This window comes from Onychomys torridus, chromosome 13 (genome assembly GCF_903995425.1).
Source record: "Onychomys torridus chromosome 13, mOncTor1.1, whole genome shotgun sequence".
Taxonomy (NCBI): domain Eukaryota; kingdom Metazoa; phylum Chordata; class Mammalia; order Rodentia; family Cricetidae; genus Onychomys; species Onychomys torridus.
In genome coordinates, this window is record NC_050455.1 from 15,279,058 (window position 1) to 15,294,021 (window position 14,964).

General features: G+C 36.8%; 1 protein-coding gene across 5 annotated transcripts in view; it reads left to right on the forward strand.

Annotated features, from left to right (window-relative positions):
• The window catches only part of Kiaa1328 (KIAA1328 ortholog), a 286,471-nt gene that overhangs the window by 169,190 nt on the left and 102,317 nt on the right, over positions 1–14,964 (forward strand). For all 5 annotated transcript variants that reach the window (XM_036204391.1, XM_036204393.1, XM_036204392.1 and 2 more), the window contains one exon: positions 11,507–12,186. In XM_036204391.1, coding sequence (XP_036060284.1) covers positions 11,507–12,186 — 680 coding nt within the window. The remainder of the gene's footprint in view (positions 1–11,506; positions 12,187–14,964) is intronic.

The window sequence follows — 14,964 nt, forward strand, 5'->3', positions numbered from 1 at the left end:
ATCTATATGTTAAATGACAAGAGAGTTCAGGTTATTGAATAATTTAAAATTCAGCTCTAATTGGTGTCATATGACCTGGAAAAGGCCATGGATGACGCCAGGAGCATGCTGTGAATTTCTTATAAATTATTCATAAATTAGATGATTCATTTTCCTGAGTGTCTTGCTAAATGCAAAAGTTTGTAAGTTATAACTGATGATATAACACCTGTAAGTATTTAGTTCATAATGCTGGAAGGTAATCTACCTTGATGATCTTCTAGCAAAATCTGCCAGTATAGGAAAGTTAATTGCACTGAGGAGAATGAACATTTATTTGGGATGAGACATTGGCAAACCACACAGTGCAGCTGTTGCATTACGGATGTTCTGTCAGTTTGACAACTGGTCCATGTATAGTGTTAAAATGCACCATGCCATTCTGTGCTTTATTCCACATTAACTCCAAAATATTCTGGGAGATAACAGTGACTTACACCACCACCACTACCACCACCACCACCACCCACACACATGCACACACACAGTACTACTGACCTTTTAAAAGGAGAAGGAATTGGTAATCATCTTTTCATAAGCCGGTAAGGAAGAAAATTAGAATTGTTAACATTTGTCAAGATAGGGAAATTATTTACCATAAAACAATACCTCAAGACCTGTTGGTAATATTGACAATGTTCCTGTGGATAAGAATTCATGAGCATATTTGGAAGGAATCAGTTCCTAAGTATCCAAAGATAAGGTGATGACAGCAGCAGTTGATGTCCCAAAGAGGACAGGGGAAATCTTCCCTAAGTGAAAAGCTTTCAGTGATTAGTGACCGCTAAGAGAGGGAGTCAGTCTTCTCTGTTACCTTAATAGGTTACATCAGCCTTAAACACATACACATCTGAGCAGCACTCAGACTGAGCAAATTGTAGTGTGTGTGTGCACGCACATGTGTGTTAACAATAATAAGAGGTATGAATTTGAGAGGGTGGAGTGGAAATGAAGTAAATACAGTACTCATGTATGAAATTCTCAAAAATATGTCTTAAAAAAGGAAATATTACTGCTATTTAGTTCATGCTCTACTTGTTCCTTTAGAACAGAGAGATTATCCAACACTCTAGTGGTGATTCCTAGAAACAGCTGATTATATATGGATAATGCTACAAAGTAGTAATGTGGGGGTTTTTAACATGTAAAGACATGGGGATAGCCTGTTATACATGTGCTTGCATACATGTGTATGAGATAAATATCATACATGTTTATAATATAGATATGATATATATATATATATATATATATATATATATATATAAAATCATATAAAAAGGTATCTTAAAACTTAAGGAAATTTTTAAGCTCCATTAGTTTACTAAATTTCACTTGTAGGAAATTCTTCATGATGCCTAACCTAAGTATTTTACAGCCTTTCTTCTTTACTTTATTATTGGGTGAATATGAGTGTGCATGGTGTATGTTTGGTGTGAGTTTGGGTATGCCATGGCTCACGTGTGGAGGCCAGAAGACAACTTCATAGAGCTTGCTTTCTGCTACCTTTGCATAAGTTCTTGAGATCAAACTCAGTTTGTCAGGGTTCTGCAGAAAGTCTTTTACCAAGCCTTTTTGCCAGCCCTCATACACTTGATTTTAAAACTTCTTTTCTATGATATTTTCCTGTTTAGTCTATGTCTACCCAGGTTAAAGAGCACCATTCTCCAGCTCTGTTGTAAACCAGAAGTGCCAGCATTTTTTTTTTTTATTTGTGTTGTGGATTCCATGGTATGATTTCATTGTCAAAAGCCACTCCTCATTCAGTGATGGTAGCATCCATTGTACAGGAGAAATCCTAAAGTGCTCCAGTGGTGAACTCAACTATTTTTATTAATGGTAATCATTTTCTCCCTAATTTTTAATGCAGTTCTTTTTTCCAACATTATGTATATTAGTTGGCATGCTTTCCTGCTAAATATCATCCTAACTTCTGATTAAGCATATAAAGAGCAATGCAGGGCACTTGATTTAGGGGGTTTGATTGGTTGAGATTTTTGTTTTGTCTATTATTGGGACAGCGGTTTGCTATGTAGCTCATGTTGCCCTTGAATTCAAGATTATCTCTACTCAGCATCTTGAGTGTCAGTGCTGAGGTTATAGTATTGTGCTTCTGCACTCAACTACATTGTTTACTTTTCTTGTTGGGTTTTGAACATATCTTAGTACACAGAATTTTTTTCTTTCAGTGCCAGAGATTGATCCCAGGGCATTTCACATGCAGTGTAAATGCTCGACAATTGAGCTCCATCTTTAGACCTATTAGAATTCCTTAATTGGAAAATGTAATCACTGAATTTAGTTGACAACAGCAGGCCAAGTACAGGAAACTGCATAGTTTTATAAAACTGGTGAGCTAAGAATTTTTTTATATTATGTGGTTACAGAGAGAAAAAGTCATAAAATTTAAATTTTAGTGTCCATAAATAAGGCTAACTGGAACACAGCTGTGCACATTCATTTATTATTATCTCTTGTTTTTGTGCCACAAAAGCAGATGTGAGGTAGCAAAACCTAAAATACTTAATGCCTGACCTTTCACAGAATAAAAAAGCCCTGTAGATTACCACGATCTAGTTGTAAAAATGAAAGAATTACACATATCAGCAACACCATAGAGTTCACTTAGCAAATGTGATATTGGGCAATGGAAGCCAGATACAAAAGGATATGAATCATATGACTTAATTTAGACTTAAGAAAAAAATATAAATCTGAATTCCAATGTTCAAGATAATGACCATCCAGGCATTATTCTTATGGTTGTATACTGGTAATATTAGTTTGTACATTTATTGCTATTGTTATTGTACTCCAAAGAATTGTTGAGAAATATGGAGCTAGAGAGATGGATCAGTAGTTGAGATTACTGGCATCCATCTCTAATGGATGTGGGTTTGATTCTCAGCACCCACACAACAGCTCACAACCATATGTCCAGGGAGACTGGACACTCTCTTCTGGCCCTAACACCAGGTATGCACTTGGTACCCAGATATATATGCAGGCAGAATATCCATACAAATAAAATTAATTTTAAAATATCTGTTTTAAAAGAAGGAAGTGTGGAGCTGGGCGGTGGTGGCACACGCCTGTAATCCCAGCACTTGGGAGGCAGAGGCAGGTGGATCTCTGTGAGTTCGAGTCCAGCCTGGTCTACAAAGATAATTCCAGGACATCCTCCAAAGCTACAGAGAAACCCTGTCTCAAACAACCAAAAAAAAAAAAAAAGTTCCAGAACACCCTAAGTGACAGGTGTTTGGGGAACAAGACTATTTACTGGTCTCTGAACATGATCATTTACACCAAGTTTTCTCATTAGAAATAATTAGCACAGACTTCTTCCTTGCTTTCCGTAATATTGATCATCAACTTGACAGGATCTGGAGTCACCTGAGAGACAAGCCTCCTGACTCGCCTATGAAGGACTATCTAGTTTGGGTTAGCTTCTGGCCATGCGTGCCTGTAAAGAATTATCTAGATGGGTCAGCTGATAAGGAAAAGTTGATTAGTGCCATTTCACATGATAGAAACTTAAAATTCAAAATATAGTGAGACTTCTCTACATGACAGAATGACTAAAAATAAAAGTGTATGACCAAGTGTTAGGGAGAATGTGGAACAACTAAGACTTTTGTACTATGTTGATGGGATATAAAATAAAATGACCTTGTTAGTTTCTAATAAAGATCATACACCAGGGTCTAGTCTAGGGAATGAGTCTACCTGATCTTCTCCTCCACAAACCCTCCCAACCCCAGATCTATGCCCCAAACTACAGTTTTGGATCAGAACCTGCATCCTGAAGGCCAGGAAAGCTTCCTACCCACACCTGACTTCATTCTTTCTAAAGAATACCCTGTCTTCAGGCCTAACCCAGCTTGCACATGAACCCTAGCCTGCTGTCTCCATATCAGACACAGAACCAACAAAGGACGTTCAAATGCTAAAATCTTGTTGCAAAAATACAAAGAATATGAATGATCAAGGCAGTATTCCCCACCCCACATCCCAAAACCACCAGTTGTATAGAAATGTTCTTCAGTGATAATTACCTAGATGAACCCTAGGCCATATGATTTAAAAGAACAATTGTATACTTGTTCAGAAGAATTCAAGAAATTTTAAAGATGGCACATACAAACAGCTCAATGAACTTAATGATCATATAAAGAGAATAAGCATCTGATTAATGTTCAATAAAATATAAATGCAAGGCTGGTGGGAATGATGAAGACAATCCAGGATTTGAAAATGGAATTCAATAAAGAAACAGAAGCATTGATGAGGACTCAAACTGCCATGAAGACATAATTGGAAAACCTAGTAACCCAGTGAAAAGACTCAAAAGCCTTACAAGCAGAGTGGATCAAGCATAACAGATTAACAATGGATTATCCAGAGATAAAATAAGATGAAATAAGCAAAGAATATGAAAATTAAAGGAAATACAGGAAAGAAACATGCAGGAAATGTGAGATACCATGAAACATGCCAAAGCTTTGAATTATAAGAATAGATGAGGGAAAAGAATCCCAGGTCTGTGGCATAGACCAGATATTCAACAAAGTCATAGGAGAAAACTTCCCCAGGTTTCAGGGCACACCCATAAAAATACAAGCAGCACACAGAACATCGAATAGACAGGGCCAAACAAGAATGCCCACATTGTATATCATAGTTAAAACAGTAAGTGTACAGGACAAAGATTATTGAAAGCCATAGTAGAAAAAAAAACATTCCTCAAATACAGAAATGCTTCAACATCTGGAAGTCAATGTAATAAACCACATAAATGAACTTAAATATAAAAATTACATGATTATCTCAATCAATACAGGAAAAGCCTTTGACAAAATCCAATATATCTTCATGATAAAAGTCTTAGAGTTAGAAGAAATTTATCTCAACATAATAAAAACTATATATGAGAAACATATATGAAAGCCAATGTAATTTTATATGGAGGAATACTTAAAGCAATCCCATTAAAGTCAGGAGTGACACAGGGCTATGCCAATATCTCGATTCATTTTCAGTATTGTGCTCAAAGCACTAGCCAGAACAATAAGGCAAGCAAAGAAAGTTAAAGGGCTACAAATAGGAAAAGAAGTCAAACAAAAGAGATCCCAAATTTTTCACCAAAAAACTAGAAATTACCAACAATTTCAGCAATGTGGCAGAATACAGAATCAACTTAGTACAAAGCAGTAGCTTTTTATGCACCAATGATGAGCCTATAGAACAAGATATCATGGACATTCGTAATAGTCCATAGAGATATATAAAATAGAGAAAATAAAATACCTAGGAATAAGCTTAACCAAAGGGATGAAAGATCTCTACAATGAAAACTTTAAATCCCTGAAAAAAGACATAGAAGACCAGAAAAATGTAAAAACACCCCATGCTCGTGGATTAGTAGCATTAATATTGTGAAAATTACCATTCTACCAAAGCCATTTATAGATTTAAGGCAATCTCATCAGATCCCTCACCTTATTCTTTAGAGAATAAAATCCCCAAATTCATATGGAATCAAAAAATACCCTGGATAGCCAAAATAATCCTGAGGGGGGATGTTGGAGGGATTATCATTCCTATTCTCAAAATATATTACAGAGCCATAGTATTAAAAATAATATAATACTTGTACAGAGTGACAGATGTAGACCAGTGAAACAGAATTGAAGATTCTAAACATGAGTGTGAATCACCACAGCCATCTAATATTTGACATTTTCAACACATGGTGCTGGGGAAACTGGATGTCCATATGCAGAAGAGTGAAACTAGATTGGTATCTAGCCCCTTGCACCAAACTACCTCAAATGGATTGACCTAAATGTGAAACCACAGACACTGAAACTGATAGGAGAAGACATAGGTAGTATCTTACAGGACTTTCTGTTAGACCCTGTTTGCCAATAATTGAGAAGTAAGACCTCATAAAACTGAAAAGTTCTGCACAACTGAAATACCACTTGAAGAGGGAGTCCATAGGATGGGAGAGAATCTTTGCCAGTGATATATCTGACAGAAAATTAATATCCAGAATATATAAGGAACTCAAAAATCAAAGATTAAGAAACAAAACACAAAAACCAACGTGACCCATTCAAAATATGTGCCATGAACTTGAACAGATTGCATTCTTAGGAAGAAATAAGAATGGCAAAGAAGTAACTAAAAAAAAAAAAAAAAGAGAGAGATTTCCTTTTACTCCAATCAGGACGTCAAAGATCAACCAAACAACTGAGGACAGGTGCTGGATGTGAGGAAACATTAACGGCCATTCATTGCTGGCAGGTTTGCAAACTGGGGCAGCCACTCTGGAAATGGGTGGAGAACCCTTCAAAAGCTAAAAGCAAATCCACCATGTGACCCGACTGTTCTACTTCTTTGCATATACCCAAAGGGCTTAAGATCCTACGTCACAGATACTGTGTCATGTTCATTACCACTCTACTCACTATAGCTAGGAAATGGAAATAACCTCGGTGTCTTTCAACTGACAGATAATGAAAATGTGGTACATATACACTGTGGAATACTGTTCAGCTATAAAGAAAAATTTGCAGACAGAGACCAGCAAGGAAAACCACTACTAATCAAAATACAGAAAAGAAGTGGTTGTGTGGTGCCAGGCCACTACTGATACAGCTACAACACAACTCCTGTATCCAAGATTCAGGGATCATAGTGGACGAGGGGCCAGAAAAAAAATTGTAAGAGCCAGAGAACAGGAAGATTTCTTAGAAATGTCAGAGGGCTATACCAGTGACATCTCACCAGCTTGGCTGTCTAGACAAGATTTGAACAAAGATGACACCAGTAGAAGTACTAACATGGAAGGGAGAAATTGCACTGGGGCCCCAACCCCTAGGTAAAAACTCAGAGATGCTGAGAAGGGGAACAATAGTCTTCCTCAGGGAAGAGCCCCCAAATTGGTTATTCAACACCAAGTAGTCATCCCTGAAATCATGTACATACAGATAACATTAATGAACGAGGCCAGTTTGTGTGTGAAGAGAAGAAAGGGGATGGAATGGGAAAAAATGATGTAATTATATTAATTTCCAAAAATAATAAATATTTTAAAAACACTTACATAAGAACAATAGCAGCTTTATAAGAACTCTAAATGGGTGCCCCCATTCATAAGAGAAAAATAAATTGTGCCTTAGCCATACAACAATATACTGTGTAGTGATTAAAAAAACAATGTTGATTTATTGTAGATGTAAATCAATAAATGTATAACTGATGACATAGAGCAATGGTGTTGACCAGAAAGCATACAAAGGAACTTCTGGGTGATAGAAGTGTTCTGTAACTTGACCAGACAGATAGTTACATCCATGTAACAAATGTGAAATTTCATTAAGCCATATCCTTAAGCTGTTCATTTTATTAAAAATTTTGGCTCTATTTTAAAAAATTTTTCTAAGTTAGTGTTACTTATCTGAAAGTTTCATAATAAACCAATATGCAGGCTAGAGAGATGATCCATGGGTAAAGGTGCTGGCTACCAAACCTGACAATCTTGGTTTGGTCCTAAGGACCCATGTGGTTGAAGAAAAGAACCAACTCCCACAAGTTGTCCTCTGACCTCTCTGTGAATATCATGGTAGCTGTGTGCTTGTGCATACGCATGCATGCACATACAGGCCCTAAATAAAAATGCAATGCAGGTTTTTAAACACCCATATGCTACAGAAACAATTCAGAATTTTTTGTTAGTTTGAGTCTTTGTTAAGTGAATTTGTGTTTGTTAATGCCACATCCAAGGGCATGGAGCAACTCTAGAAAGAAAAACACATCTGTTTCATTTTGGGTCTATTGTTATTTGCATGGATCCCAAAGGCATTAGATATCTTCAACTCACTAATAAAGCAGCTGAATTTTATATTTAGAACCTTTTAGGAAGTTTGATTTCTATTTCTTTTCTAGCTTTCTCTTGGCAACACATGATGTAGCCTAATCTTAGATCTCTTTTTTTTTTTTTTTTTTTTTTGAGACAGAATCTTTCTATGTAGGCCAGGTTTGTCTGGAACCTGCTACGGAACCCAGATGGCTTTATGATCTTCTGTTGTTCCCATCAAGTGCTAAGATTCTAATTTTCTTTCATTACTAGCTCAAAACTCCATTTGAATTTTTCAATTACATGATACAGTCAAAACATGCTTATTGAGAATGTAGTATGTATAAGCCCAAATGTTCCATATACTGATACATACATAGCACCTTCTATCAAAAGTTGTTGAATATCCATCATTTTTCGGCTCTTGTAAATTGGGGAGATGTTTTATTTTGCTGCCAGATATCTCAAAACTCATTCATTCTGTCTCAATAACTATCTAAACTGTTTATGAATTAGTTCATTTAAAAAGATGTGTAGGCTCAACACACACACACACACACACACACACACACACACACACACACACACACCCCTATACCCTAAATTCTGCAACCCATGAATATCAATTTTATGAACTTAAATAGACTTTATGAACAAAAGGACTTTGCATATGTGATTAAGCTGAGGATTAGGAGATGCGGAAATCACTCTGGATTACCTGGATAGGTGTCCCCTATAGTCCAAAGTGAGTAAGAAAGAAATTGAAGCACAGGACTCTATGATATTGGAAGCAGAAGCTGGAGTGATGCACTTTGAAGGTGGAGGAGAGACCCAAAACCAAGGGATATATGTGGTCACTTTAAAAAGCTTTAAAAGGTGTGTGTGGGTGGTGGTGGTGGATAGATTCTCTCCTCGGGGCTTCCCAAAAGAACAAGCTCTGCCCAAACCTGGACTTGAGCCCAGTGAGATAGATTTCTAATTTCTGACCTCCACAATCTTTGGAGAAGACATTTATGTTGTCATACACTGCAGAGTTTGTAGTAATTCACTATAGTGGCAATAGGAAATGAATATAGAAATTGTAATTTATTAGTTTACTGTGAAAGGGATATTTCTCTCAACTACCTTGAGCAAATAAGCTTACCTCAGTGTGCAAATAATTATCCATGAAAAGTGAAAAATTACTTCAGTGGGTGTGTTATTACCAAGCTATGTCATTAGCATATATGAACACCTTTGTGCCCTTCTACAGGGTCAGAATATATTGAATGTTAATAGATTCACCTTAACTAAGTACTTATACATTCCTTTGGATCATAATCATGGCAATATTGGATTCCATTCTGATAATATCTGGCACTTGAATGATAAGTTGCGCTTCAATCAATTATGTATAGGTGACAGAAAGTTAGAAATGTGTGTATAGGAGCTAACCATAGTAGATGCAATGTTGGTTCAAATCAGGTAGGCAGGTGCTGAATTGAGAAGAGATCTCAAAGATACTAGTTTGAGGGAACTGGACAGTTTTGAAGTTGGTGATGTCAGTGACAGTAAGGATCAGACTAAGCCAAGTCAAGGCACAGTTGGAAGTAATGTCATCTGGCAATCTCCTAAGCAGTGGCCCATGACAAATGCCCAGTTAGCGTGCTATGGTGCGGGCTAAGGTGGTTTCTGTGTTCAGATTTGTGGCTGCTTCGTTCATTGGTTTGTGGTGTCCAATAAGCTGAAAGATGGTGTTTTTTTTAAATAAACTTGAATAAGTCACTCATCAGTCTATGATTTATGATGCTAGACAGATAGTGATTATTTATGAACAAGACACCAAGTCATTCTGTCTCAGTATTTGTACCCAGCATTGGGTAACTGGGGACAAAGCAGGTGCTCTAGACAAAATGGAATAACTCAGGACTAGGATTGACCAGAAACCTGCTGATCTAGACAAGATGGGGGAGATTTAAGTTTTTTGGTTAATAGTATTATTCAGTACTATTAATGGCTTTCTGGACTTCCTTGACTACAGATAGGAAATGACAACAAAGTAAGAGAGTTTATGTAAATGGACTTTAAATGAAAGCCAGAGGGAAGAGGAAGATGTGAATGGAAGCTATAAAGACTATTTCAAACATCTTTCTCATTTACGTCTGCTTAGTGTTCTCTTGGCTTATCTTTGAGTGAAGTCTGTGCTGGGGAATGTGGTTTCTCCAGAGGTACATGATTTTTGCCTTTCAGCCTTTGTGCTAAAGGTTATCCTCTGGCTTCCCAAAGGAATCTACACTACTAGGAATGATACCACTTTGAAGAACCCATCTTTGTAGTTAAGTAATTGGCACTTGGTGGCTCTCATATGTGATGCCTAGTTTCTAAATTGATGGGACGGTTTTGGCTGTAGAAGATTATCTGTCCTTGGAAGAATCTAAACTTTGTTGAACTCATTTTCAGAGTTATACTTTTCCCTATCAATTTCATTTAAGGTTCTTCTGCATTAACTTTGTTAATGTTTTGTTAATCCCAAGTATCCAACTTCATGAACAAACTGCTTATCTGTAGTACACTCATCATTTGCATGAAACTAAAATATTTCAACTTGAGCAGCCTAAATTTTAGATAAACCATATTTCTGAAAGGCACTGAGAGGAAAACCTGCTTACTTTTAGTAAATCAGAGATTTTCAGAGCCAAACTAGTGCCCACTCAGTTTTCTAAGGCTGAGATAGACAGTTAGATTCTGTAGTCTAGACCAGCAATTTTCAAAGCCTGGTCCCAGATCATCATCACCTGAAACCCTCTTAGAGATTCAGATGAGCTGACCATCCCGAGCAGAGTTGGCAACTTTGTGGCTGAAACTAACCTTTCATGCTTAACATGCCCTTCAGGTAATTCTCAATTTGAGAATAATTGATAAAGATGAAGTTTCGCTCTCCACATTGAACAGGTTTACAGGTTTAAAATGTTGGGAAAGCTTACTCCTCATCTGGCAGCTCAAATTTACCACTGCTTCCTTTCTGCATAGTTCTATTAGACTATAACCACTTAAATAGTTTAATTGAAAAATCACTTATGTTTGTAGCTGAAATTAAATATTTTATGTTTAAATAATTGTTTTTATTTGAAATATATGTTGAAAGTAGTTGGTTGTATCTGTGTTCTCTAAAGATATTTATAAAAACTCATCTAGCAGTAGCTATTTAGAATAATATGAAATGTTTTACATCAAATCTTGTTCTGTATAATAGCCAATCAAAGAATTTAAGGTGACTGCATGGATTTCTTGGCTCAATATTCAAATATAGACAATTTTAGATATTAATATTTAATGTGTTTACATCTTAAAGTTGATTTTATGTAACCTTAAGTACTTGCAACTCCTAAAATCACCGAAGATTTTCGTAAGCAGCATAATGCTGGGTTTGTTTTTTTTTTTTATCCTCCTATAGATTGGCTGAAATAAAGGTTGTTTGAAAATGGATGTGGCTTTGTGAAACATTAGCAATGTGGATACTGTAATATTTAAGAAAAGGAAATAAGAGTTGTGTTTTAGTGAACATATATCATTGATTTCTGAAAAACATAACCCACAAGTTGTTTTTTCTATGTTTCTTCTTAGATAGCCAACAGGAAAAGTACTCACCAATCTTCAGTGATGGACCTGGATGGTTCCTACCTGAGTGTAGCCAAACCACAAACCTACTGTCAGACCAAGGCAAGGCCTAAGTCAGCAAACCAGGACTCAGTTTCAGAATCCCTTATGGCATTGAGGAATAATTCTTTGAAACCAGTAACACTTCATCCTTCCAAAGAGCATTTAGAGAGGGTGCCATCAGAAACCAGAACAGGTACTTATGAATCTCCAGGGAGGAAATCAATAGATGCAGCCCCAATAGAGAGAGTCCTACCTTCAGAAGAGGTAAAGATAAAGGAATATCCACACCTTCCACCTACAACATTGAATCAGTACTGTGGTCATAAATGCTCTGAAGGTGAAGATTATGTTCATGAGAACTACCACCCTGTGAACATGGCCCCTCAGTATTGTAAGACACGTCCAGAGTCATGCAGTCATTGTGGGCTTTCCTGGCCATCTCTCATGCCTGGTCGAGTGACAGTGCAACCCAGTGAGACTGATGTCAAAAAGCAGCTCTCAGAAGATCGGAGGCAGCAGTTGATGCTTCAGAAGATGGAACTAGAAATTGAAAAGGAACGCCTTCAGCATCTTCTGGCCCAGCAAGAGACAAAACTTCTCCTCAAACAGCAGCAGCTGCACCAGTCCCGACTAGATTATGACTGGTGAGTCCTATCTCTTCTTTCAGCACTGCCTGTGGGTTGGAGAATACAATTTCAAATGATGGTTTTTACAAACCTCAGTTCTGTAACACAAATCTTATAATACAAATCTTAAAATCTTATAGTAAAAAAAAAAGCAGAGCCAGATATTGGGGTGAAAGCTGAAAGATCAGAGAGGCAGACCAGCCAGCCACTAACTTACCTCTACGAAATCCTCAGCCTCAAGAGAGGCTGTTTCCTCACACCTTATATACCTTTCTGTGTCTTGCCATATTACTTCCTGGAATTAAAGGTGTGTGTCACCACTACTTGGTTATGTTTCTCTCTTGTAGCCCAGTGTGGCCTTGAACTCACAGAGCTCCAGACAGATCTCTGCCTCCCAAATGATAGGATTAAAGGTATGTGCCACCACTGCTTGACCTCTATATTTAATTTTGTGGCTGGCTCTGTCCTCTAATCTCCAGGTAAGCTTTATTGGGGTACACAAACACTGTTCAGAGAGGGTCTTCAGCATCTTGGTTTGTTGGAGTGCATACCAATTATGACTACAAGTAAATTCCTACCTTATACAGAAGATAGACATTTAAGTATGTACATGGATGCTTGTGCCTATAAGCACACATGTGGAGGCCAGAGGAGGACTTCAAGTGTCTTCATCTGTCATTCTCTACTGTACTTCATTAAGACAGAGTCTACTAAATTAGTAGCTCACCATCTCAACTAGGCTGGATGTCCATTGAGCTTCTGGGATCCACCTATCTAACCACCCCCAATGCTAGGGTTACAAGTATATGTAATCATGCCTGTCTGGGAATTTGAACTCAAGTCCTCTTGCTTGCACAGGAAGTTCCTTACCCACAGAACTATCTCCCAAGTTCCAGTGGTTACTTTTATCATACTTCAAATGCCATATGTTTTGCTATTTGATGTCACTATGGAGAGTTAGAGATTAAGTTAAGTCCTATTATTTCTGAGTGTAGAATCAGATTGCAAAGAAGTGTAATTAGTTGTCATCATCCTATATTCATGTCTTTCTGCCATCCTATAAAATAAAACAAATCATGAGACTCATTTAAATTTAATCCTTACTAATCCTGAACGTAGCCTGCCTTATAACTAGTTCTAATAAATATACTCACATTTATGCTTTCTTCTTTTTCTATTAAAAAGTAATCTTTTTAAATTTTTCTTTGTGTAGATTTCATAGCATGTGGTAGTGTGTTACATAAGAACATTTTTATACAAGTACATGTGTGTGTGTGCTGTTCATATTTGCTCTGTACTTTCCTTTTTATTTATTTTTACTGGGTGCTGGGGTCAATCCCAGGGCCTTGTGGATCCTCACCCTCATTGTTCTTCCCTTAATAATCATCTCCTTAGAACTGGGTTTCAAACGCTGGATTGCTGTTTTGATGTTTTATACTCTTCAGTATGCATTTTGCACTCATATGCATAAAATTTACTGTTTAATTGAAGAAATAAGTCAGATGTAAGTATATTTAAAATCCTAAAATGTAGCATTTATATTCTTTAAAGAACAATGATTTGCAAATTTTCCAAGGGAAATGCCTTGTCTCCTTGCTTGTTGCCTTCTTGGTCATCATCCTCTATAGATTCTTATTAGATACACTCATCTCTTTATAATACTAGCTTAGAAAAAAGACCTAAGAAATAGAGTTTTTGAGGAAAATCTTGTATGTGTATATATTTTTAAACTATACATATTCATACTTACTTTTAAACTTTATTTTGAAATAATTATAGGTTCATGAGTACTTTTAAAAATGTTACAGAGATATTCCAGATGACCTTCACCAATGGCTACATGTTACATAATTAAACTAGTGAATTAACATCAGTACAGTGTGTGTGATTATCTGCTGCTGCTGCTGCTGCTGTTTTATTGATTGTCTAGTTTGCTGATGAAGAACACAAACTGTTTTGTCATTACGAAGATTCGGAATATTTAGGAGTTCTTGAACCTTTTTCTTTTTTTTTTTTTTGTATCTTTTTTTTTTTTTGAGCCCCACCCATGTTCCTCCCTTAAACTTCATGTATATAAATGTAAATCTTTTGTTATGGTCCCTGAGATCTGATCCTGGGAGCTGCTGCTGCTTTTCTTTGCCCTGTGTTGTTTCTCTTCGGCTCTAGTCAAGTGTCTGACTCTCCTTTTCGGCCTCTTAGTCATAATTAACAATAATCCCATGAGGTTTATTTTCTTTCCATTTTTTGCTGATTTTTTTTTTTTTTTACTTATCTCAGATGAGCATGTTTCCAAAGTGCAGTTTCTGCCTTGTTTTTATTTATGTCTTCTGTTTCTTTTTAGAGATTTTCTGTCTTTCGATTTCTTTCAAGGCTATTCAGAAGTGTTCTTAGTGTCTGGGATTAAAGGTGCTATCCTGCAACTAATTTTGTTGACCAGGCTGACCTTGAACTCACAGAGATCTGCCTGCCTCTGCCTCCCCAGTGCTGGGATTAAAGGCGCATACCACCATGCCCGGCCACATCTTTTGTTTCTTAAACTCTAAAGATTTCTGTCTTCTGGAAAACTCTACAAAAATAGTTTGAGCTCCCTCATGGATCCATTCTCTCTATCCTAATTTTCTTTTTTAGCGGACTGTTTATTTTCCGTATTCAGAATTACTCTCCTCAGATTATCATGTGATTTAATCAGTTCTATTGCAGGGATGACTATTACCTTAGGTAGTTACCATCCGTAGTGTTAGAAAATCCTCAGTGTTTTCTACTCAAGTGCTTTCAATCTTGTTGATCAGGACTTGT